This window comes from Lepidochelys olivacea (genome assembly GCF_965140295.1).
Source record: "Lepidochelys olivacea isolate rLepOli2 genome assembly, chromosome: 5".
Lineage (NCBI taxonomy): Eukaryota > Metazoa > Chordata > Testudines > Cheloniidae > Lepidochelys > Lepidochelys olivacea.
The window spans coordinates 82,021,554-82,047,960 of record NC_140415.1 but is presented as its reverse complement, the minus strand read 5'-3'; the positions used below and the strand labels follow the sequence as shown (position 1 = coordinate 82,047,960).

General features: G+C 39.2%; 1 protein-coding gene and 1 long non-coding RNA gene across 6 annotated transcripts in view; one reads left to right on the top strand and one right to left on the bottom strand.

The window, feature by feature from the left end:
- The window catches only part of FBN2 (fibrillin 2), a 254,563-nt gene extending 242,984 nt beyond the window's left edge, over positions 1-11,579 (top strand). For 2 of the 4 annotated variants that reach the window (XM_084629192.1, XM_084629191.1), the window contains exons 62-65: positions 415-534; positions 4,888-5,119; positions 6,827-6,998; positions 9,680-11,579. In XM_084629192.1, coding sequence (XP_084485318.1) covers positions 415-534; positions 4,888-5,119; positions 6,827-6,998; positions 9,680-10,045 — 890 coding nt within the window. In that variant the 3' untranslated portion in view covers positions 10,046-11,579. Of the gene's footprint in view, positions 1-414; positions 535-4,887; positions 5,120-6,826; positions 6,999-9,670 lie in introns of all 4 variants that reach the window. The other 2 variants (XM_084629190.1, XM_084629189.1) reach the window with 1 other exon arrangement.
- The window catches only part of LOC311521082, a 76,831-nt gene that overhangs the window by 27,018 nt on the left and 23,406 nt on the right, over positions 1-26,407 (bottom strand). The window contains exons 3-6 of one of the 2 annotated variants that reach the window (XR_014711775.1): positions 19,713-19,795; positions 17,273-17,338; positions 14,308-14,392; positions 3,998-4,181 (exon numbers count right to left, since the gene is read on the bottom strand). This is a non-coding gene — a long non-coding RNA (uncharacterized lncRNA). The remainder of the gene's footprint in view (positions 1-3,997; positions 4,182-14,307; positions 14,393-17,272; positions 17,339-19,712; positions 19,796-26,407) is intronic. The other variant, XR_014711776.1, reaches the window with a different exon arrangement.

Here is a 26,407-nt window from a genome sequence, read left to right as displayed (position 1 = left end):
TGAAGACACAAATCTTAAAGAGAACATCGGGACTGTGCCCTATAGAACCCACTCCTGCTAGGTACTGAACATCAGCCTCCCAAGAAACACTCAGCACTTTGCAGGATCAGGTCCTGTGCATGTATCCAACACATACCAAACACACCCTATGTAGTTACTGTGGATGGGCCCAGTCTTGCAACTCTTATGAAAGCAAATACTTCCATTAGCTTGTGTAAGGAGCCAAATTACAGATGCAGCTTCAAGCTTGGGTGAAGAATCTTCTATGGATAGAGTATGGTCCTTTAATTATAGTTATTGAAATAAGTTGTGTGTGGTGGTTGCGTGGGGTTGGTTTGCTTACTTGTTGTAGGCAGTTTGTGTAACCATTTCTTCTTCCACATTTTATTTTTTTTTTTTTTGACGGGGGAGCAGATGTGAATGAATGTGATGGAAACCACAGGTGCCAACATGGCTGCCAGAACATCCTGGGTGGCTACAGATGTGGGTGCCCACAAGGATACATTCAACATTATCAGTGGAATCAGTGCGTGGGTAAGAACGATCTCCTTTTGACCCAGACGTTACATAACAACGACGAAACACTTAGATTTTCAAAAACCCTATGAACATCTTTTAGGTTCAGAGGTACCTACATTAAACTTGTGTAGATCCTCTCTGACTTACGAAGTTGAAAGGGGTATAGTTACATCAAATCATGTCAGCTGACTGTTACTGCCTTGCAAGGGGAGGGAAAGACACAAAAATTCAAGATAATTTCCACGGAAGGCCTGTAAAGCCCTTGCTAGGAAAGAGTTAGCACTTTAGTCAATAGCTGTAAAGTGCTAAACAGACACAGATAACCACACATGTACAAACCTTTCAATTGATAGAATAGCAGCAAAAGAAGCAAATGAAATTAAATAAAGACAAAGATTAACCATAATGAGTCATCCCCCCGCAACCCCAAGCACTCAGGATTCTGTAAAACAGAATTAGCAAGAATACAATAAAAACGTAATAGAACACCATATTTTTCAAATACAAAGACAAACAGATGATATGATCCATATTTCTTTTAAGGGCAAGAAAGATGATCAAATATAGGGTCAGCAGTACCCACTCAATAATACTTTTGGGAGAAAAAAACTTTTTTTAATAGTGGGGAGGGATGAAATTACAACTTCACTTCTAAATCACGGATTCATATCTATCTCAAGGTTTGTAATGATCAAGAGATTTTCCTTATGGAAAAATCCTATGGATAAAAGCAATATGGCTTAATGTAAATTCTATAGCAATCTACAGAAATGAGTACAAATGTCACCTTTCTATGTGCTTTTTTTTAAAAACCATCCTGCAGCAGAAATTAAAAAAAAAAAAAAAATTATGCCAGAGCTAGATGTCAAAAGAAAATAAGAGATAGTTACAAAAAGACCTATAGAAAACTAATAATAATTCCAGAAGGGTTACCATTTGATACCCATTTGTTTGGTAATCTATGGCAGTGGTTTTCATTTGTGGACCCCTCAAATATTTCGTATGAAGGTGCGGATCCCTTCTTAGATGTAGTCTGCAGACCCCCAGGGGTATCGCAGACCACAGGTTGAAAACCACTAATCTGTGGTATAGGGAATGAGTTGGTGTTTTCAGTCTAGTAGAGAAGTTAAGAACTGGATGTGAATTACTAAAGAGGCAGTTATTCTAGCCATTTGAAATACTTTGGTTCAAGGTTTGAGTATATTGGCGGAGCAGTGCATTTCCACAGCCCATTCTGTATTTGTTCTCATAAGAAACAGAGGATATTCACATCCAGGACTGTCAGGCCAATAGTCACACACAATTAACTTTTTAAAGAACCAAAGATGCATAAAGTATATAGCATTTAATTTAAACGATAAAAAGGATCTCAGAAATGCTTATATTGAGCAGATTGTTAGTTTTTCAATTAGTTTTAATGTATCCACTTACAATAAAAGTTTACATTTTTATAGTAAACGGTGTTTTGTCTGGCACATCACCAACCGGAAAGCTCTATAAACAGGCATTTCTGATCTTCATTGATCGGGTTGGCATGGGCCAGCAGAGAGTTGGGGCCTGGAAGGAGGTATGGAGCCCCGCCCCAAGTGCTGCCTCCACAGCTCCCATTGGCTGGGAACTGTGGACGATGGGAGCTGCAGGGGCAGCGCCTGCAGGCGGAGGCAGCGCACAGAGCCACCTGCTGTGCACCTAGGAGCAGTCAGGGAGCCACCTTAGGTGAGTGCCCCCTGAATCCTGCCCCGAGCTGCTTCCTGCCCCCAAACTCCCTCCCCAAGACTGCACACCGCACCCAAGCACTACACCCAAATTCCCTCCCTCTTAGTTAACTGGCATTTTTCACTTACCGGCACCTCCCATTCCCCTAGCATGCCAGATAAAACAACTTTTACTGTATATTGTAGATAAAACAATCAAATAGCATGAAAATAGGATTCATCATTATTTCACATTGTTTTATAAATTACGAGAATGGATATGCATTACATGAATGGGAAATTTAAAAACTAGTGTACAAATGACAACAAAAATTATTTTTAAAATACCAAAAACTTCAATTTTTCAAAGTCAGACATCAGAACAGCAAGAAAGGTGTAAGGAAATGGGACAACAACAATGTTCAGTTCAAGAGAATTCACTAGGATCTGGAAATGAGTACTCTAGATTTGAAAGAGCTCTGAGAAACTTTCAGTATCTAGTGAGGAGAGTTATTTAAGATTCCAAAAGGGAGTAGAAGAACCTAATAAAGTGGGGGAAACCTAATAAAAGTTCATTCACTTTAACCTCTCTTGATGCATTTATAGTCTCTAGCTATTCATGAACACTCCATTCATATGTGAAATCAGTTAGGTTCAAAAAGTTTAGAGCTTAAGGGACCTTGTCAAATTTTTTTTGTGGGGAGGGGTTTACAAAGAATTGAATCATTTCCACTGCTCTGCTGCTGCTTTTTGTATAGCATGTTTGTCTCTCCAGTGGACATTTTGAGTATATCATGATTTGACTATTGTGGAAATAGTTTGAAAATCCAGTTTAAAAATTTTAATGGGACTCTCAAGTATGGTAAAGAGTCATATCATCATATGCTTTAAAATGACCTAATATAGATCTACAACAACAGGATATACCAGAGGGAAGTGAAGGTGCAAAAAAGTGCTAAATTCATGACTATTTTTAAAACAGTCTTTTAAGTATTACTTCAAGTATTATTCCTACACATTGCAATTTCAAAATTATTTTTCTATAGAATCACTTCATGTGGTGCACCTCAATGTAAACGATAAGATTAATTTCTATTGCATGGTAATTTGTCTGCATACCACAGCTGCACAGACACAGAGAAATTCTTACTGTGTTATAAAAACAACTTTTTCTCCCTTGTTCATTTTGTTGCTGTATATCTGATTTAGTTTCCCAATTAGGAAAGACATTCCACATATAAATGTCAGATCTAATTATATCAGAACAACACAACCTGGTTACAAATCTACTAAAAGCGCTTTTGTTGGCAACATTCCAGCTCTGCTAAAAATGGCAATAAAATACCAAATTAACTTGTGCCAAATGTAATTTCTTGAAGCATTTTTAAAACCATGTACTGTTTAGGATATTTTAATGAACAGAGATACAGTATATCTGTAAACATACGTTTAACATGTTCATGCAGGATTCTGGTTACACCTAATTTCTCTCCAGTGAGATACAAAGTAAATTGTGATCAAGGATTCTAGAGTCATGTGAAGCTTGCCCTACCAATGTATCACTCTCTCACTGAGGAAAGATGGCCTTGTGTGTTAAGGCACGGAATATGAAATTTCTGGTTGTGACTTGCATTGTGTATTTAATTGGGTCAGTTATTTGCTCTGTGACTCAATTCCCCAGCTGTAAAATGGGGATGTTAGTATTTTCCCTACTTCCCAAAGATTTTATAAGGATAATCCTTGGGAAGCACTCCAATACTGCAGTGATTGGGTTAGATACATACCTAGACAGACTGACTTCCATATGCAATGGATGAACATTTGGTGACTTGCACAACAATCCATGCGGCAGATCAGAATGATACTGCTGGCAGTCTCTTCTGAGAGTTTCCAGAAAATCCAGATGAGGATAATTTACTTGATTATCCCCCAGTGTGCTCTCTTTTTACATAAGGTTTTACTTATAGCCTGTCAAAACAAATTAAAGAGAAGATGATGAGATGCCCAAACAGCCATCCCATTAATACTGTGTGTGTGAGAGAAGCTCTGGTTTCTTTCTTTTAGAATATTCTAAATCCCCCACCCCCTCCTGCATAAAATAGTTAAGATCATCCAAGTCCTGCAATAGAATTATGGGTGAAGCACTTCGTCTTTGCATGAACTCAAATGGCTTTATTTTAATGGTTGAGGAAACCACAAAAATACTCTTCTCCACTACAGATTTATCCTCACCTAATAGTATCCTTGGGGGAAATGTGGTGTTGGTGGAAAGCAAAAAAGAACAGCAAAGAACATGATCCTGAACTAGCTGAAAACATCTCAGTGGAAATTTGAGTTTATTACTTCCAAAATACAGATTTGAGGACCTCTGCAGCATTTGATACCTAGCTACCGTCAGAGATGGATCAGTGGTGTAGTAATTTCTAAGAAGGAGGCTGAGCCTGGGCTAATTTGAATGTCAGGGGGCGAGGGGAGGCTTACAGCTTGCATTTGTAGTAAGAGTTATAAGTTGGGAAGGACTACATTTGGCACATGCCCATGCCCTGTGTGGGGCATTAGAAATTCTAGCAATACATATTTTTCCCTCCCTGGACATCATAAGCTGTTTATGACTACAACCTGCCACGATGGTATCTTCTCAACTGGATAAACAATCGTTTATTTTGCTTATTAGATGAAAATGAATGTACCAACCCTAGTGCTTGCGGCACCGCTTCCTGCTACAACACACTCGGAAGTTACAAGTGCACTTGTCCATCTGGATTTTCTTATGACCAGTTCTCTAGTGCATGCCATGATGTGAATGAGTGTTCCTCCACTAAAAACCCCTGCAATTACGGCTGTTCCAACACAGAAGGTGGTTATCTCTGTGGCTGCCCTCCTGGATACTACAGAGTTGGACAAGGGTGAGTCTCTTCCTCCCTCTCACAAACATTCTTCCTCCCAACACTTATGATGATTGTATAACACATTGTAATAAGTGGTCACCATAAAAAGCAATGGCTATCAAAGTAAGGGCTGCAGAAAACGCAGCTGGCAACAGAACTAGTGCAGGAGCACACAGGGCCTCCAACAACTCTGCATGCTACAGTCCATACAGCCCTATGGCAGTCTCTACAGTAGGCCTGAAGAAGGTGGATTTGTGGCAAAGGCAAGCCAGGAGATGGCTCGAGGCCAGTGTGTTCGAGCTAGCTGGTGGGGGCTTGGAACCAGGGTGGACCGGCAGCCCCCCATCAGCTCCCCACTCCCCTAAATTCCCTGTGCGGCAGCTGACCAGCAGGCTATCAATTACCAGGCAGTTCAGCTGTCCTGCCTGTGCTGCTCCAGCCCTCTGCCTTGGAGATGCTCCCAGGAGCCTCCTGCTTGCTGTGTGGGGGGAAAGTGGGGGAAGAGAAGGGTGCTAATGTCAGGGTGTCTCCTGCCCCCCCCCCCAAACCCCAGCTCCATAGAGCAGGTGGGGACACGGTAGGGCTCAGGATGGAAGGAGCTTGCTGACAGCAGCTGCTGTCTCAACTTGCTGATCTACTTAAAAGGGCAGTGTACTCAGAGTGGGGTCAGCATACTTAAAGGGGCAATGCGCGTCTCTCACTCACACACATGGTGTATGTCTCTGTCTCTCTCTGCCATGTTGTCGCTCCTCCCTCCATTCATGCTGCCTTGTAGACTGTGAGGCTACATTAACAATGTGTTAACACTTGAGGGCTCAGCCGAGTGCTAGTTCATCATTTAGCAGTAAGGCATTCCCTGGGAAATATCCCACCCTCTTACTCCATCCACCACCTCAACCAAGCTTCACAGTCATCATTGCTGTGTATAGTATTACATTAAATTGTTTGTTTAAAACTTATACTGTGTGTGTGTGTGTGTGTGTATAAATATTAAAAAAATAGTCTTTTGTCTGGTGAAAAAAATTTCCCTGGAACCTAACCCCCCTATTTACATTAATTCTTATGGGGAAATTGGAGTCACTTAACATAGTTTCACTTAAAGTAGCATTTTTCAGGAACATAAGTACAACATTAAGTAAGGAGTTACTGTAGCTGTCATTCCCCTTTTGGTGGCAGTACATTGTGTATTTGGAGCACTTTTACAAATGGAATGGGGATATTCCTCATCTAATTGTACCTTTCCTTCATCCTATAGATGAGGGAACATCTATACAATGATTAGTAAGGAATATCTATTGCACTGATCAATCCAAAGACAAAGCAGAAAAAAGAGAGAATGAATAATACAAAATGAATATAATAGCCCATTAGCTTCAAATAGTAGTCAGAACATTTACTTTGGATGCCAAATGTCCTGTTGGAGATCTATTCTTTGTGATGTATTAATGTTCTGTGTATTGAGAATTAGGGAGCTCTATAATGGTCTCTAGCAACAGATAACCATCCTTTTTTCAGCATGTTACACTATACAGGACAAATTTTAAAAAATTATTACACGGACATCCTAGGGGGAAATAGAGCTATTGTGTAACAGTGCAAGGGATTACGTGGGCTTTTCCCCCATCTAAATGAGGAGGACATAAAACTGAAGTTAAAAGAAACATGTTATCTGTCTGTGAACATTTTGAGAAATGGGTCACTCATATGATCATCCCTATTCAACAGCCATTGTGTCTCAGGAATGGGATTTAACAAAGGCCAGTACCTCCCTCTGGGTGGAGATGTAGATGAAGAAAATGCTTTGTCCCCTGAAGCATGTTATGAATGCAAAATCAATGGTTACTCCAACAAAAACAGCAGGAGGAAAAGAAGTGTGAATGAAACTGAGCAAGCGGAGGTGAGTGAATACCATAATAAACTAGCTAATATATATACTTAACACTGTCCTGGAATCAGAACTACTCCATGGTATGTCAAACACAACACAGCTGACACAAGGAGGAGTGAAGTTCTATTACCATAGTCATTTTGAAGTTCCAGATGACTATCTGTGCAGCATTCTGTAGTCACAATAGTGCAGGCTTATGTGGCCATCGAGTTTTTAAATATGATGATTAGCTTCTAAACCTGAGCTATTTGTATATGTGCTTAAGGGTAAATTAATCATATTGTGATGTAATTGCCAATACCAGAGAACCACTTCTGGATCAGGCTCAAGACTTTCCTTATGTGTTAGTGTATTTTTGACAAATGGAAATGAAGAGATGGGATCAGTGGTTGACTCCCACCACAGGATGTATTTTGGGCATGTTCCCTTGTTTTCGTCAATTTTTATTGAGGTAGCAAGAAGCCTTAGGGCAAAAAGCATACCTATTAGGTTATGTAGCGCTAGTTTGGGAGACAGACTGCCCATTACAGTGGAGCTTCCCCTACCCCTTACAGCATCATGCAGCAAATCAGTGGTTATCTGTATTCCAGGATGTTGTTTTATGCCAGTAATGAGAAACTACTGATTTGGTTTAAAAAAAAAAAAAAAAGCAACCAAGGGATATAAGTCTTCTCATAGTTTTTACAAGGGCTCTGATTGCAGATGAAAAGCATTATGGATGATTAAAGTAAGTTTTTACTGCTAGATTTACATAAGGTAGTAGTGATTAAGTTTCTTACATAAGCAAAGCTTGGAGCGCCTCAGCCAGACCACAACCCTGACATAAGGAGTTATTATTCCCACTCTTTGATCCACAAAAGGTTGGTCATAGCATAGAAGTGGCCTCGACCACTTCTGGAGAGGAGGGCTGTTGCATGGCATTGTTCAAATGTTGATCCATGGATTGGCTTTGATGGCAGTTTCTGAAGAGCTTGTTAGTGCTGCCATCCCTGCCTTACAAGGGGTTGTGTGTGGACTCGGCCTTAGTGACAAGAAAGTAGAATGTGGAATGAAAACATCTGAATTTTACCTAAATATCTCAGCAAAGAGGAGAGCCTTTTGTGCATGTCTAAGATAAAACATGCTTTTGCTAAGGAGTCCCATGAAATAGTGGCAGAAAGAGGAGAATAAATTTCCTCATTTAGATCTGGGGGAGGGGGTAGTATCAGTTAGCCACATTAACAATTGTAAGAGAAAAGTGGTTTCTTGGACTTAATACTTCTGATGATGATGATGTACAGTTACCTGATGACAGTATGGTACCACCTAAGTCATTACTTCACTCCTATCTAATGTGTTCATCTTGTTACCAAGCTATCCAGTTATTTATGTTCCATTCATAGCAGTGGAACATACAAGCACCTTCCAAAAACGTAAAAAATCCCCTCATACAGCATTCATTTCTCATCTAGTTCACTGTACCCTAGTCTCGTTACTATAGCTCTCACATGGCAGTAAGCCATATTGTTATCTGGTGCTATTAGCCTTATGTGAAATCCCCTAATTTACTTTGGAATTTTCATAGTAAATACATATATTTTGTTTAAAAAAAAAAAAAAAAGTTGGGATTGGCTGGGTCTTGTTGACTAGCCGCATGCCTGAGGTTCAATGAACAACTTGTCGCAGCACCTGCAGCCACCCTCAATTTGCTTTGTTTAATCTACAGTGCATAATAGTATGTAGTGTGATAGGATTTGACCCTTTTTGAGGGCACCCTGTTATAGATGCAGAAGGACTTGAACTGCTAACATTCTGCTGTGCAGCATGAGAATAATGGGTACCCCAGTCATTTCCTGAGAAGTAAAGATCTATCAAAAAGAGAGAAGCAAGAGAAAGACTTCCCAAAGAAGTCGCAGCCTTTTATAGCTCTTTCATTAGATGAAGAACAGTTTTCACCGACAACCACCAGCCTTTTGTTATAACAAAACTATTAGATTAATTTATCTCTCCCCCACCCCCAATCTGTATTCACATGAAACACACTGGGGCAAATTCAAACTCCATTTGTGTTACATCAAAGCAAAATTTCCCCCTTTGGGAGGATCAGTTTGCTAGTAGTGCAGATTTTTTTTCACTACTCTTGTCACTGGCAGCTGCTGAACATAGTTTCTCAAATGCCAGGATGTAGACTCTCACTGAAGCTTCTATACAGAAAACATTGTTCAAAGAACTTCCAGTATAGCAGTTCAGGGTTCCATTCTGTTTCCATACTCTTTCACAGTGAAGTTTGATCAGGTATTAAGAACAGGTTGGAAATATTGGGATATTTGGTTGGGATATTTCCTGTTTCTTTTCTGCAGAGTTAAACCAGGACTTTTTTTGGAGCAAAAATGAGATGATGTAAACTCTGAGGCAAGATTGAAATCTGAACCCTCTGTGGATTTGGGGCTGTAACTTTAATTATTCTGTAAAACCTGCGTGAGAAGCCTTAAAGATTTACAGGGTGTGTTATGTGGAACTGAGTAGTTCTCCCAGTTGGAAAGGATTTATAAAGGGCTTCTTTCACAGCTGCAGTTTTTGAGAGAGGAATTAAACTGTTACTAATCAAACTCATTAATTTGCATTGCTTTAGGAATAATATAGTGTGTGTGTGTGTGTGTCTCTCTCTCTCTCTCCAACTATCCTTTTCTCTTTCACTTCAGATTGAGCAGATTAGCTTGGAAAGCTTAGACATTGACTCTCCTTTGAAGATGAGGTTGAACTTCTCTGAGCTTGGTAACAAAGAACACATTCTAGAACTCATGCCAGCTATACAGCCCCTTACCAACCATGTCCGCTACATCATCTCCCATGGCAACGATTATGGCATCTTTCAAATCCATCAGAGGGATGGATTTAGTTACCTGCACACAGCTAAGAAAAAGTCAGTGCCTGGCACTTACACACTGGAAATCACTAGCATTCCTCTATACAAGAAGAAGGAACTAAAGAAACTGGAAGATAGCAACGAGGACAACTACCTCCTAGGAGAGCTTGGAGAAGTGCTCAGAATGAGACTGTGGATTGAACTCTATTAGCCACCTCTTCTAGACTTAATCCAGTTCTTGAATCACTTCTGTTCATCTATTTATCCACCTGAGCATGTCTACTTTTCAAAAGCTTTAAGGAGTCATTGGACTTAATTTTTTAAAAGGAAAAAAAAAAGACCTCTATCTTTCCACCCTGCCAAGACTACAGAATGACCCTTGCAGGAGGAATGACTGACTCTGCCATGGTCAAAAGTTTGATTACAAGGGCAACCATGGTTACTGTATCCTTTATATAACCTCAATTTAAAGTATATTAAAACTAAAGTTCAAGAGGTCAACACATGGCACTAAATGGCACAAAAATGTGAACAATTTTTTCCTGTTAGCAGTCTGTAACACTTTGGGTATTTTGCTATAGGTGCTAATTAAAAAAATATAGATGTTTATTTATTTTAATGCAGTAATATATGGAGAAATTACAAACTATGTAAACAAAAGGGAAACTCGTTTTTCTTTAGATTTATAAATTTGAGCTATTTTAGAGGTATTCTTAAAAAAAATCCAGTAGATTTGAAAAAGGTTTCCTTTTGTGTGCCAGTTGTCCAAATACTTTTAAAAATACATTTCCATGCTATTACCAGTGCTCTTTCAGCTCTGACACCACCCTCTAAAAGACATTTAAAAGGATGCTTCAAAAACATTGACTAGTCAAAAAAAAAGTCTTAAATTACAATATTAGTCTCTGTAAAGATGATTCTCTCTCACTGCCTGTCATTAGGACTTTATTCTGTATCAGCCACACGAAATAATGGGAAGCTGAGGCACAACCACTGTAGCAAAATACCTTGACTGCTTGTGATACCATTAGCATTGCAGGCCAACCTGTACTGTATTTCCTTCCGATAACCTCAAGGTACCACATGTGCTACCACAACACCTCATTCTCACAAAAGGTGCTCTACATACTTGCATTACTGTAGGCAGCTGAAAAAAAAAAAGTATTTCCTTTGAAGGGAACACCTGATGTTTCACTCGGTTTGGTGCTGGCTTGGATTAATGGTGCATTTACTAGGATTGAGCTGTTTCAGGACTGCCATATGTGCAAACTAATTACGCAGTGCAGACCAGGAAAATATATTTGAAATCATTTTTTTTTAGAACTTTCATTAATACTGTAGTTATACACCATATGCCTCATTTTATCCTAGCCTATTTTGTAAGAAAGATGTTTGTACATGACATTTAGTTTTCTTTAGCAATTTTTTTTAATGTTGTACCATTCTGTGTTACATGTATGTCTCCATGGTGCTTTTTTTTTTTTTTTTGACAGCTGGTGCCTGTAACTCGTCATAGAACAGAACCTCATTATGTGAAATAGCCAAAGCACATGCAGACTCCAGGTTTATTTCAGTCATGTAGCCATGCTGACTAAAGACTAGTTACAAGTTACACTCTGTTGGGTTTTTGGGAAGGAGAACCCTTCTAAATTTTAAATCAACTGTTTGTGAGATTTATATTTTTTATTTGTAGGTCTGTATCACTATGACAACACTTTTCTTGCAATAAAGCTTATTTTGGGGTAGGTGTCTTGAATTGTACATGTATTTTAAAAGAGAACACCTGCCCACCTGCATAGTTGGATGGGGTCACTAATGAATGGCAGAAACAGCAGTCCATGTAGGTGCATTCTTCCCCTGGCTTCATACTAACTAGGTTCGTCAGGACACACTGGTAACTATGTTAAATATTCTGTCCTTGCACAGTGTTAAATTTATCCCACAACATTAGAAAAACCTAATTCAAGTCTGTCTCCCTTATACTGCTGTCCATCGGGAGTAAGTCCAGTGAAATCTCACACTGACTTTCAACCTTTACCTATAAACTCTGGGTTCAGTATTTGACCACTACAATCTCAATTATTTTTAAACAATGCTTCATAAGTGTACAACATTATGAATCTAGCTACCTGATTCTAGGACATAATTAAAGAGACTTGGATACTTAAGTCCCAAGATCAGGCACCCCTAGTAATAACAAAACCCCACTTTGTCTGCCCAAAGAGGTGGCAGGGTTTGAACAGGGATCTTTCTTCTCATTGGCAAGGACTTGAAGCAAGGGCTCCCACATCCCAGGGCAAAAAGTTAGGAGGGAGGTCCCCTACCCACTTGCAAAAAAGTACACAGGCATCTAACTCTGAGGGGTAACAGCTGAGAATCCCAAGCAGAGATACACACAAGTGCAGATTAGGTGCTGTACTCCCTGAGAAGGATCAGGTTTAGGACACATCCTCCCCTAGTATCTCCCACTGACTACCTTTGGCAGGGAGCTGCCTAGCGTCCTGGCTTCTGTGAATCCCATTTTAGAGGTCTGTCTTATTTGCTGTATAAGGAGCCTGAGTGCCTAACTTAGGCTTTCTAAATCTCAGTGATTTTTCTAGGCACTAGCATCCTAAACTCCTTCAGGAATCTAACCCAGATCCTCCTGAGCCAGAGACTAGAACATTCCCAAAGAATCCATTCCAAATTTTACATAGAGCAAGTGCATGCTTGGTGCTTCAGATAATACAATTGATGGAACATGAACATATGGCTGGACAGTAACAGCAGCAAGGATGGAGGAAAGCAGCATGAGACAGAGTACTGGACCGAGAATCAGGAAACCTGGATTCTGTTACTGTCCTACACTTTTACCCTGGGCAAGTTCATCTACATAAAGAAACTACTGTGAAATAGGGATGGGTGGGAATTTAGATAGCTATTCCACAATAGCCTCCCATGTGGATACTCTTATTTTGCACTAAGACTGCACTGCAATTTAATCCAGTTCCAAAAGTTAAAGTTCATTAAACTACACATGGACACTTTGTCTACATGGCAGGGAAAAAAAAGCGTGTTCTTAACTTGTTTGCTAACTGGGCTTTAAGAAATGGCACTGAAGACAACAGCTCAGCTTTTAACTTTTGTTAGTAAAGTTCAGTCCCTGAACTGCTAGCCAAAATTAAAAAGCTGAGCTGCCATATCTTCACTGCCATTTTTAAACCCCAATTAACATTTCTTTCTTGCAGCGCAGACATATTCTCAGTGTGGAATAGGAGTGTCCACAGCATGAGCTATTCCAGGCAACTTCCTCAAGTAGCTAAGACCTTAAACCCTGTAGCTCAGATTTCTCAGTCTCTGAAGTACAAATGACTTCAAATGGAAGATGAAGAGACTCCACATCTTGCAGCACTAGCCCTACTTACCCTCACTGCTACTCAGAGAGAAATGGAACTTGGCTTTTATCATAGCATAGCTTTGACTTCTATAGTGCCATGGTTATTCCTATATTAGATGTCTAATTCAATAGTATTTAACTGGTTTTCACTAATATACATAATTGGTCATTTCTTTTCCCTAAGTGTACCATTTATTTCTAATATAAGATAGTGAATGGAATCAGTAATAACAACAGGTAGTAAAATACTGCATGAACAATGAGAATATTAAATTGCTTTTCCCAAGTGTTGGCACTAATACTGTTTGCAGATTGTTTAAGTAAAAGTCATGACAAGTTTAAGAAATCATGCACTTAAATTTAACTCTAGGGAAAATAAAGAGCCAGGAAGTACGGGAGAACCGTTGTAATAAATATTACCTTTTGCCAATTAGCTGCAAAGAATGATTGAGCTATTTACTCTTGGGATAGTCTTTCCTAAAATGTGCATGTGTTCAGATCCACGTGGCAATTGTTAGTACTGCAATTTAAATACTGCAGTATGAAATTACCTGGAACCAGTTATTTAATACTAGCTTTGGATATATTGTCATGGAAGCTGTATTAAAATTCAAACCTGCTCCTGGGAAGAGTGATTGAAATATACACTAGTGAAAGCCCATCTGAGGCTTTGCAAGTATATCTAGTGATACTGATATTACCATTCTTTAACTAGTTTCCAAGAAAGCTACTCATGCTTCCAATGTGGGAACTCTCCAGAAGTGCTTATTGCAGTAAGAGCCAAGAGTGTGAACCATGGAGAGTGGTTATCTTTTGTTGCTGATCGCTATTGCTATTTGCTTTCCATTATTAGCATTCTTGTTAACTGTTCCTTAGAGGATACAGCATTTAAGCATTAATGTATTTTATATGCACTACAAACACTTTGGGCTATATAATATGCTCAAATAGTGTATTTTGCGTGGTCACCAAGTGAATAAGATTTAATTTTTTTTTTTTAGGGGGAAAAAAAGAGTACCAAATTCTGAGCTCATTTTCCTATGTAAATTTTAGGTAACTCTACTGATGATACAGTGGGCACAAATTAAGATTCTTACCTTTTTACCAGTAGAGAAGATATAGCAAGCTTGGGTCAATATTCTCTATCCTTATAATGGGGCATATGGCTAGAACCAGGAATATCTTTAAACAAAAAAAAAAAAAAAAATCCATTAACTGCACATACTATATTCCAAAGTTACACTGGTATAAATTAGCTCAGAATCTGTCCGCAGTTATTTTAACACCCACCCACACTTAATGCTAGTGTCTTTTCATTTTCAAATGATCTCTAAAAGTGATGGGACGTGATTAGCTATAAGCTAATGTAAAATGTCGATCCCCTAGAAACCTATAAAAACAATAATGCATGCAGTTAAAAGCAAGTTGAGAATCTCCCTGTTATCTAAAGGAAGTTGCAATATTATACATGTGTTGGCAAACTGGAGTAAAGTTCTGGGCCACACAGTAGCCTGGTCCCACCAACAAGAAATCGGTCCATTGCTGAGTGGTAATCTTTACCTACAGCGAGCAAGCAATGCTGTGTCAGAGTTGTGTGTTTGTTGCTGGGGTTTGTTTGGTTTTTACACACACACCACCTCCCCCCCATCCCACCCCACCCCCAGCTGAATTTTACATTAAAGCAGAAATTGTAAAATGCACAAATGTATAATAATCTGTTCAAAAGCTGCTATAAAATTGCAAAGGTCTTTTCAAATGTAGGCATTATCCTGATTTTACAGATTGACAGGCTTAGGAAATTGAGGCACAAAAATGTTAAGTCACAAGACAACCTAGGACTGGAGTCAGGACTCCTAGGCTCCTGCTGCACTCACTGGATCAATTCCTACATTGGGTAGGGAATAGTAATTTACAAGTATGTCAGGTTTTTAATGCTGGATGAATTTTTAAATCCTAGGGCTAAAGAGACTCCTGTATATGAAACACAATTACAATGTGGAGGTTTTGTTAGATATCCATCAATGGCAGCACCATATCAATCATTGCCAGCTTTCCAGGTCACAGAATCAACAATATCATCAGAATTCCTCCTTCATCTCATGTTATTTCTAGCCCCAAAATTCACTCTAAGATCTTGTCAGCATCCCCTAACTATTTACCCACCCCCGAGGGAAAATCTATTAGGAAGTTGCCAGAACGCTATTTCAATTCCTGTGTCAGATAATGAACTCTGGGGAGGGGAGCTGAATTGTACCCGAGAAGATTTACTAGTAACAACAGGATCAAGGAAAGGCGCTGAAGCCCCTTTAAGTATTTCGTTTTGGACCAATGCACCAGGCTGACATCTGAGTACTACATGCATGTCCTCCAGGCCTACAGTACTTGGAATAAATACATTCTGGGCCAGCAGAAAAGCCAGAACTCTGCACATCTGTTCTAAATTTAATTTTCTTCCACTCCCATTAAAGTCCTAAACACCAGGTTGAATTTGGAATAGAAACTCTGGTGGATATCAATTTTAATCACTTGGAACTGTGCACGCTTCTGTGAGCCCGGCGCTTCCCTCAAGATTTTTTTCTGGGAGACACTTTTCAGCATTGCTGCTTTGCACCATTCTTCTGTTTCTGCAATCCAACCTTATTTGGAGCAGTAACTTCATTGCAGCTTTCCATGTCCTATCCTGCCGTTCTAGGCTAAAGTGGTAGATGTGAAGAGAGGCTTTTAATTAATAAAAATATGTTGGCATCATGTAGGTTTTTAACATCCTGGTGGCTGGATCCTGCATCACTGAAATCAATAGGACCTTCACCATTGACTTACATAAGCCCAGGCCCCTAGTTCTCTCTGTATGGGGATGATGACAGGAAAAGTTCATATTTCCGTTATATTCTTCTAGAAATACGCTCACCATTAATAAAAGTAATCCTCTTTAGTGTTAGCTACTGCCAACCTGAGTTTCAACTGGACGGAGCAGGCTGTCAGAAGACTATCAATATTCTTCAGCAACACCAAAGGATTTTAATCAGAACAGTGAAGTAATTTTAATTAGTGGAAAATGTAAATGCTTTCATGGACTGCTAGAATGGTACTTTAATCTGTTAGTACAGTATCTATTTTTAAGAGTAAAGTTATTTTATTTATTACTATCATCAGCATGCTTATAATTCTAATGGTTTGCAGGGTCAAGATTTAATTAACTCCGGGCAAAATTTGGATATCTGTGATAAAAGTTGGAGGTAAATATCTGGATTTCCAGGCTTTTAGGCCCAAATCAAAGGTATTTAGGCACCTAACTTGCAGGAGAGCAACCAAACCGGATCTAAGACGAAAGATTTGAAAAAGTCAGACATGTTTAGTCTTGAGAAAAGAAGACTGGGGGGCATGGGGGGGAAGAAGCCTCATAACAGTCTTCAAATGTGCTAAAGGACTGTTATAAAGAGACCAGTGATCAATTGTTCTCCATATCTACTGAAGCTACGACAAAAAATAAGGGGCTTAATCTGCACCAAGGGAGATTTAGGTTAGATATTAGGAAAAACTTTCTAACATAAGCTCTAGAATAGGCTTCCAAAAGAGGTTGTGGAATTCTCGTCACTGGAGGTTTTTAAGAACAATTTGGACAAACACCTGTCAGGGACAGTTTAAGCATACTTGGTCCTGCCTCAGCACAGGAGGCTGGACTGGATCACTTTGAGGTCCCTTGCAGCCTGACATTTCTATGCTTCTGTTATTTAAGGTGTTATTTAAAGTATTTAAAGTTGAACCACCACGCAGGTACAAGACTGATTTTTTTAATACCCTCATTACTCAGCTAAATCAAAACAGATTTTCATCAGGCCACTGAAAGTCATCAGCTTTGTCAATGGTTTATCTTCTTGCCTAATTTAAATTTTCTACATAGAGTTTGGAACAACAGCTGATCAAGAGATCTCTCACATATTTTATTTATGAAGTGAGCTGTAGCTCACGAAAGCTTATGCTCAAATAAATTGGTTAGTCTTTAAGGTGCCACAAGTACTCCTTTTCTTTATAGGCAAAGTATTGTTTTCACTCAGCACTTACTTTAAAACAACAAAATAACTGCTTCATTCTTTCTCCTCCTTTTATCTTTCTGGAAAACCTGGAAAACTTCAGCCAAAAAATGAAAGTCTGAGAAAGTTATGAACAACTGATACAGAGCAATTTATAATGAAAACATTTAAGCAGCATGGGGCTACCATTACATCTATAATGCCCTAGTCAAGAGATGGTGGTAGGAATGTGATGAATGGGCAATAGCCATCTACAAATATCTGAAGTTTAATTCTTCATCCTTGATGTTAACATTTAACAAAATACAATGGGTTATTTAGTAGGATATAAATATAAGTAATATGGTGACATTATTCAACAAAAACTTTCCGTTGTTTATCAGAAAAAATTTCCTGACAGGCCTTTGAGTGTGCACGATCACTTGTGTGTACAAATGATAGTTTCTATGTGCAAATAAACTGCAATCAATTTTGCATGTGTACACAAATATGAAAGAAAATACAATTGATAATGCATTAAGAATGACTGTGCAAGTGCTTTTTGATGGAAAACTGAATGCACCCAAATGCAACTGGATATACAAGCCTATGAATATTTGTCAACTCTAGTTTTAAAAGGGTCAATTCTCTGAAAATCTAGTTTGGGGAACAACATATATTGGCAGGGGAAGGATACACTAGGACTTCTCTCCTACAGACCATCTCTAACTGCTATAAATCTATATTTTCAAGGCCATTAACTAGGACACAGTAGGCACCACTAAAGTCTTTTTTCTTTAATGCATATTATGTATAAGGCCCTTCCTTTTTGGTTTTTATTTTTTCCCGGGGAATTTAATCAGTGTTTATTACTACAATAACAGATGAAAATTGGTGCAAAAGCTATTGATTTTTCTGGGTAAATATTGGGGTTTATTTTGGTGGGTGGAAGGACAGGGGAAAAAAGTATTCAGTAGATTAATGCTTTGATGAACACAATTCAATGTGGTTTGCTGCAGAACTAAAACAACTCAAAACACAATGCCACCTCTCACTTTAAGAAAACAATACATCTCTAATCCCCAAATAAAATTTTTCATTTGAATAAACAGTTTACTGTTGTAGACTTAGAACTATTAGCCTATAAATATTTACATTTAATAATTGGGCCACACCATTTGCAGCGCATACACTCAACTTCATCCTTTTATCCTGTTTTTGTTTTTTAAAACTTTTGAATACTTCCTTGTGTTCTAGAACATGTTCTGATACAGATTTTCATTTTCTTCCCATTTTAGTGTTTCAAATCTGTGAACTGTTATCTGCTAACTGGTTAAAACGTGTACATGGTTGGCATGAGATTCATCAATACTCTCAGATGTGCACGCACTACAGAGCTTGCGTGCATGCCTGTTTGTTTATTGTGTGCATCTTCTAGACTAATACATAGCCTTATTTCAACAGGCAGCTTTGCATATACACCGACTACTGTATTATTGTAATACACATATTTCATGCAATGTATTGTATTTTCCTAATAAAACAAGTTATTTTATATATACATGAATGATACAAAAATAGGGTGAAAATCGGGGAGGGGAAGAATACTTTTTGTAAAACCCGGGATTTTTTTGGTAAAAATTGGTTTAAACTGAAAATGAAGGAGCTTAATTATGTGCCAGCTCTCACTGCATTTCAAATGGCTTTAAGAGATTTTGAAATAGTAAATGTTTTCCCCTCCCCCCATTTTTTGCAGTGTGTGGATGATCTGTTATTCATCTTGTTTGCTTATGTTTTTTCCTTATTACCAAAGAAAGTGTTGAAAAAAGCAGCAAGACTAACGTGTACTGGCTGCCTCTACAAATAGCAGAAAATGAATGCTTCGAAAACAGCACATATTAGTCATTCTGGTTAGTGAAGAAAGCACCCAATTATCTTTTAGTATGTAATGTAGACACCTTCCCAAAGAAAACATGAACATGCTTTATAGACAGAAAGGGCCTGAGCCTGTACCATTGACATGAGTGGAAATTTTGGCATTAGCTTCAATGGGAGCAGGATCAGAGCCAGAGTTCTTAAAAACAGTAATGAAAGTTTAAGACATGATTCCAGAAAAACACAAGTCAAGGGAAAGTTATCATCAAGATGATTACTGCTGTCTAGTTTGTGTGAATTTGTGTTACGAAACAAGAGCAAAGGCCGTGAATGAAGAGTGAAAAAGTAGGAGAAGAACGTGCGTCCACTCACTTTAAAAGGTCAGTAGCCCAACCTAATCTTCATCAGCAGAGCTACTCAGACCCACAGGATCGCCAATGGGGGCTCAGTATGGGAAGTGGTCAAATAGCATTATAGCCATTGTCTACTAAAGGTAAGTCTTCTGCAAATACTGCTCAAACTATTTCCCTTTCTAGGAATTGTTTCTGGTCTGAGTTATGTATGTAACACAGAATTTCCATCAGAATTTGTATATAAAATACAGAAGTATAACTCACTGGATCAGCCTCTTTCAGGTTAGCCACCTCTCAAATGGGACCACATAGTGCATCATACTTCAATGGTCAAGAAGAGGGGAATACTGAAACAACAAATATTAATTTTAGGGAACACTGATTAGGCAATTTAGTGTCCCTCTCTCCTGCATACAAAAAACCAAGGAGAAGGATAAGCAGAAAAAGGAAAACCATCTTAAAGATACTTTTTCCCAGGCCCTCAAAACATTCAAGGGGATTAGGATTAGGATGTAAGGGAAGAATCAGTGATGCTCAAGATCCACTCAAAATCTACAGTTGTACATACAGTCAAAGAAATGGAAGTTTCTGCTAAAATGATCAGCCACTAAATAATTTAATGTTATTTATATGGTCATCATTAGCCTTCAGGGACAATATGCTTCAGAGGAAAAGGGGGCAGTTCACACTTCTTAGAGATAAGGGCAGAAATAATCTGCAAACTCAGTAAAATAGCACTTCTACTGGTCAGATTAAAAAAAAAATTTAAATCATTAGGACTATAAATAACTCAAATAAAAGCTTTGATTCAGGAGAAGTTGATTGGGTCAAAAAGGAAGGCTAGTACACACCATTATTTACTAGCTCAGCCAAAGAAACTTCCCTTTTACATACAGGCACATTGTAATCTAGACACCCCTACATCACAACAAAATACTCACGGAGTTTTCATATCCGAAGGCTTCAGTTTTATGCTTGATCATTAAATTACAGTGTACACCGTCTGATTTGTTGTCAGACACTGATATTCAGTCACCAGTGAGAAAATTACCTGAACTTCTTGTGCCTATTAAAAATTTAAAGCTAACAAGCAACATATGCCCCCTGAATACTTATACAGTAATAAATCCCACCTCAAACAGATGCATTACTGTATATATGGAAGCCTGAAAACTATTCTCCATAAGTAATAAGAACATAAAAACGGCCATATTGGGTCAGACCAAAGATCCATTTAGCCCAGTATCCTGTCCTCTGACATTGGCCAATGCCAGGTGCCCCAGAGGGAATGAACAGAACAGGTAATCATCAAGTGATCCATCCTGTCGCCCATTCCCAGCTTCTTGCAAACAAAGGCGAGAGACACCATCCCTGCCCATCCTAGCTAATATGCATTGATGGACCTATCCTCCATGAATTTATCTAGTTCTTTTTTGAACCCTGTTATAGTCTTGGCCTTCACAACTTTCTCTGGCAAGGAGTTTCACAAGTTGACTGTTCGTTGTGTGAAAAAATACTTCCTTTTATTTGTTTTAAACCTGCCGCCTATTAATGTCGTTTGGTGACCCCTAGTTCTTGTGTTATGAGAAGGCGTAAATACTTATTTACTTTCTCCACATCGGTCATGATTTTATTGATCTCTATCATATTCCCCCTTAGTCATCTCTTTTCCCAAGCTGAAAAGTCCCAGTTTTATTAATCTCTTCTCATATGGCAGCCGTTCCATACGCCTAATAATTTTTGTTGCCCTTTTCCAATTCCAGTATATCTTTTTTTGAGATGGAGCAACCACATCTGCACACAGTATTCAAGGTGTGGGCATACCATGGATTTATATAGAGGCAATATGACATTTTCTGTCTTATGATCTATCCCTTTCCTAATGATTCCCAACATTTTGTTAGCTTTTTTGATTGCCGCTGCACATTGAGTGGATGTTTTCAGAGAACGATCCACAATGACTCCAAGATCTCTTTCTTGTGTGGTAACAGCTAATTTAGACCCCATCATTTTATATGTATAGTTGGGATTATGTTTTCCAATGTGCATTACTTTGCATTTATCAACATTGAATTTCATCTGCCATTTTGTTGCCCAGTCACCCAGTTTTGAGAGATCCTTTTGTAGCTCTTCACAGTCTGCCTGGGAATTAACTATCTTGAGTAATTTTGTATCATCTGTAAATTTTGCCACCTCACTGTTCAACCCTTTTTCCAGATCATTTATGAATATGTTGATTATTATGAATATGTTGACTGGGCCCAGTACAGACCCCTGGGAGACATCACAATTTCTCTCTCTCCAGTCTGAAAACTGATCATTTATTCCTACCCTGTGTTTCCTATCTGTTAACCAGTTATCAATCCATAAGAGGACCTTCCCTCTTATCCCATGACAGCTTACGTTTCTTAAGAGCCTTTGGGGAGGGACCTTGTCAAAGGCTTTCTGAAATCTTAGTACACTATATTCAATGGATTCCCCTTGTCCGCATGCTTGTTGACCCCCTCAAAGAATTCTAGTAGATTGGTGAGGCATGATTTCCCTTTACAAAAACCATGTTGACTCTTCCCCAACAAATTGTGTTCATCTAGGTGACTGACAACTTTGTTCTTTACTATAGTTTCAATCAGTTTGCTCAGTACTGATGTCAGGCTTACCGGCCTGTAATTGCCGGGATCACCATTGGAGCCCCTTTTAAAAATTGGCGTCACATTAGCTATTCTCCAGTCATTTGGTACAGAAGCTAATCTAAATGATGGGTTACAGACTATAGTTAGTAGTTTTGCAATTTTCTGCATTTGAGTTCCTTCAGAATGCTTGGGTGAATACCATCTGGTCCTGATAACTTATTAGTTTAGTTTATCAATTTGTTCCAAAACCTCCTTTAATGACACCTCAGTCTGGGACAATTCCTCAGATTTGTCACCTAGAAAGAATGACTCAGGTTTGGGAATTTCCCGCACATCCTCAGCTGTGAAAACCAATGCAAAGAATTCATTTAGTTTCTCCACAATGGCCTTATCGTCCTTGAGTGCTCCTTTAGCATCTCGATTGTCCAGTGTCTCCACCGGTTGTTTAGCAGCCTTCCTGATTCTGATATACTTAAATTCTTTGCTATTACTTTTTGAGTCTTTGGTTAGCTGTTCTTCAAATTCTTTTTTGGCTTTCCTAATGATATTTTTACACTTCATTTGCCAGAGTTTATGCTTTCTATTTTCCTCACTAGGATTTAACTTCCACTTTTGTGCTGGAAATGGCCCAACTTGATTATCATACACATTGTAAGGAGAGTAATCACTTTAGATAAGCTATTACCAGCAGGAGAGTGGGGTGGGGGGGAGAAAAAACCTTTTGTACTGGTAAACACCCATTTTTTCATGGTTTGTGTGTATAAAAAGATCTTCTGTACTTTCCACAGTATGCATCTGATGAAGTGAGCTGTAGCTCACGAAAGCTTATGCTCAAATAAATTGGTTAGTCTCTAAGGTGCCACAAGTACTCCTTTTCTTTTTGCGAATACAGACTAACACGGCTGTAACTCTGAAACCTTTTGAAAAGATACGTTTTTGCCTCTTCCTGCATCTTTTAACTTTGTTGATTAGCCACAGTGGCATTTTTTTGTTCTCTATGTTTTTTAATTTGGGGTATACATTTAAGTTGAGCCTCTATTATGGGTCTTTAAAAAGTTTCCATGCAGCTTGCAAGGATTTCACTTTTGGCACTGTACCTTTTAATTTCTGTTTCACTAACTTCCTCATTTTTGTGTAGTCTCCCTTTCTGAAATTAAATGCTACGGAGTTAGGCTGCTGTGGTGTTTTCCCCACCACAAGGATGTTAATATAATTACATTTACGGTCACTATTACCAAGTGGTCTAGCTAAAGTCACCTCTTGGACCAGATCCTGTTCTCCACTTAGGACTAAATCAAGAATTGCCTCTCCTCTTGGGGGTTCCAGGACTAGCTGCCGGATACCAGTCTAACAGGTTATACTGGCTATAGAATGACCGTGCTAATAGGGTACAGAATGTGAGCGAGGCCAAACAGCAAAAATTAAGATGTTTGTACACCAGTGTGAGGAGCCTAGGTAACAAAATGGAGGAACTACAGCTACTGGTGCAGGAAGTGAAACCAGATATTATAGGGATAACAGAAACATGGTGGAATAGTAGTCATGACTGGAGTACAGGTATTGAAGGGTATGTGCTGTTTCGGAAAGACCGAAATAAAGGTAAAGGTGGTGGAGTAGCACTGTATATCAATGATGAGGTAGAATGTAAAGAAATAAGAAGCAATGGAATGGATAAGACAGAGTCCGTCTGGGCAAAAATTACACTGGGGAAGAAAACTATTAGAACCTCCCTTGGGATAGTGCCTGGGATGTGCTATAGACCTCCGGGATCTAATTTGGATATGGATAGAGCCCTCTTTAATGTTTTCAATAAAGTAAATACTAATGGAAACTGCACGATCATGGGAGACTAACTTCCCAGATATAGACTGGAGGACAAGTGCTAGTAATAATAATAGTGGATGGATTCCTTCATCAAGTAGTTGCTGAACCGACTAGAGGGGATGCCATTTTAGATTTGGTTTTGGTGAGTAGTGAGGACTTCATAGAAGAAATGGTTGTAGGGGATAATCTTGATTCAAGTGATCATGAGCTTATTCAGTTCAAACTGAACGGAAGGATTAACAAAAATAAATCTGCGACTAGGGTTTTTGATTTCAAAAGGGCTGACTTTCAAAAATTAAGGAAATTAGTTAGGGAAGTCAATTGGACTGAAGAACTTATAGATCTAAAAGCAGAGGAGGCCTGGGATTACTTTAAATCAAAGCTTCTTCAGAAGCTATCGGAAGCCTGCATCCCAAGAAAGGGGGAAAAATTCATAGGCAGGCGTTGTAGACCAAGCATCTCGGAGAGGTGATTAAGAAAAAGGAAAAAGCATACAGGGAGTGGAAGATGGGAAGGATCAGCAAGGAAAGCTACCTTATTGAGGTCAGAACAGGGATAAAGTGAGACAGGCTAAAAGTCAAGTAGAGTTGGACCTTGCAAAGGGAATTAAAACCAACAGTAAAAGGTTCTATAGCCATATAAATAAGAAGAAAACAAAGAAAGAAGAAGTGGGACCGCTAAACACTGAGGATGGAGTGGAGGTTAAGGATAATCTAGGCATGGCCCAATATCTAAACAAATACTTTGCCTCAGTCTTTAATAAGACTAAAGAGGATCTTCGGGATAATGGTGGCATGACAAATGGGAATGAGGATATGGAGGTAGATATTACCATATCTGAGGTAGAAGTGAAACTTAAACAGCTTAATGGGACTAAATCGGGGGGGCAGATAACCTTCATCCAAGAATATTAAAGGAATTGGCACCCAAAATTGCAAGCCCATTAGCAAGAATTTTTAATGAATCTGTAAACTCAGGGGCTGTACCGTATGATTGGAGAATTGCTAACATAATTCCTATTTTTAAGAAAGGGGGGAAAAAAGTGATCCAGGTAACTACAGGCCTGTTAGTTTGACATCTGTAGTATGCAAGCTCTTGGAAAAAATTTTGAAGGAGAAAGTAGTTAAGGACACTGAGGTCAATGGTAAATGGGACAAAATACAACATGATTTTACAAAAGGCAGATCGTGCCAAACCAACCTAATCTCCTTCTTTGAGAAAAGTAACAGATTTTTTAGACAAAGGAAACGCAGTGGATCTAATTTACCTCGATTTCAGTAAGGCATTTGATACGGTTCCACTTGGGGAATTATTAGTTAAATTGGAAAAGATGGGGATCAATATGAAAATTGAAAGGTGGGTAAGGAATTGGTTAATAGGGAGACTACAGCGGCTCCTACTGAAAGGTGAGCTGTCAAGATGGAGGGAGGTTACCAGTGGAGTTCCTCAGGGATCAGTTTTGGGACCAATCTTTTTATTACTGACCTCGGCACAAAAAGTGGGAGTGTGTGTTAGCCGACGGCCAAGGATGTTTGGTGAGGTGCCAGCTATGCCTGTTTATACCATCCGTGACTTTAACCGCTAGGACGTACTGTCCCTTCGCGGCGGGCAGCCCGGGCTAGGCTGACGGATGCCCCAAGGTCCTAACCACCCGTGACTTTAACTGCTAGAGCTCAGAGCTCCTTCGCAGCGGGCAGTCAATACTGACTGACAGGTGCCCCAATGGCAGCACTAAGAGCCTCTCCACACCCGTGACTTTAACTGCTAGAGCTCAGAGCTCCTTCGCAGCGGGCAGCCAGGATTGACTGACAGGTGCCCCAAGAGTTTGCCCCGTGGAGGCGGCACAACTCAACGCTAGGCTCTTAGTACTCTCACCTAATGGCCAGGCTTTAGAGCCAAAACAGCTGAGGTTCTTTAATTGTGTTGGCTGCTTTACAGTAAACCAGAGAAAACAAGTCAGGCTTATGCACAAATAGTTACCAAAATGTATTAAGCTAGATTCTAATCATGTGGTTACAAAATTGCTAGTGCCTACTTATTTAAATGTAGAGATGTTACACACAAACAAGTTACAAAACACACACACAACCACACACACAAACAAGTTACAAAACTGAAGCCACAATCCCAAAGAAAGAAAACAAAGTATAGAGCTCTATTTCAAAATATGTGTACACTAAAGATAGGAGATCAGGTGCGGGTGCTTCTTACCCTCCTTGCATCTCTTGATTCCAGCGGTGCCAAGCCAGGATCAGTCACTCAATTCCACGGAAAGACGAATAAGGGACAAGGCGTAGGGACCCTCTTAGCTGCAGAAGCCTTGGGAGGCTGTCACTTATCTGACCAGCAGATAGATAGTGAAAAGCACTCAAAAATCATGGTGCTGTAGGTCCCCTACTTATACCTCTGTACTCCTTTATTCTCTTTCTCCTTTCTTATGCCAAATTGAGGCTGGTCTGTCTGGGTGACGCCAGCTTTCGCAAGAGTAGTTTACACTTGCAAAGG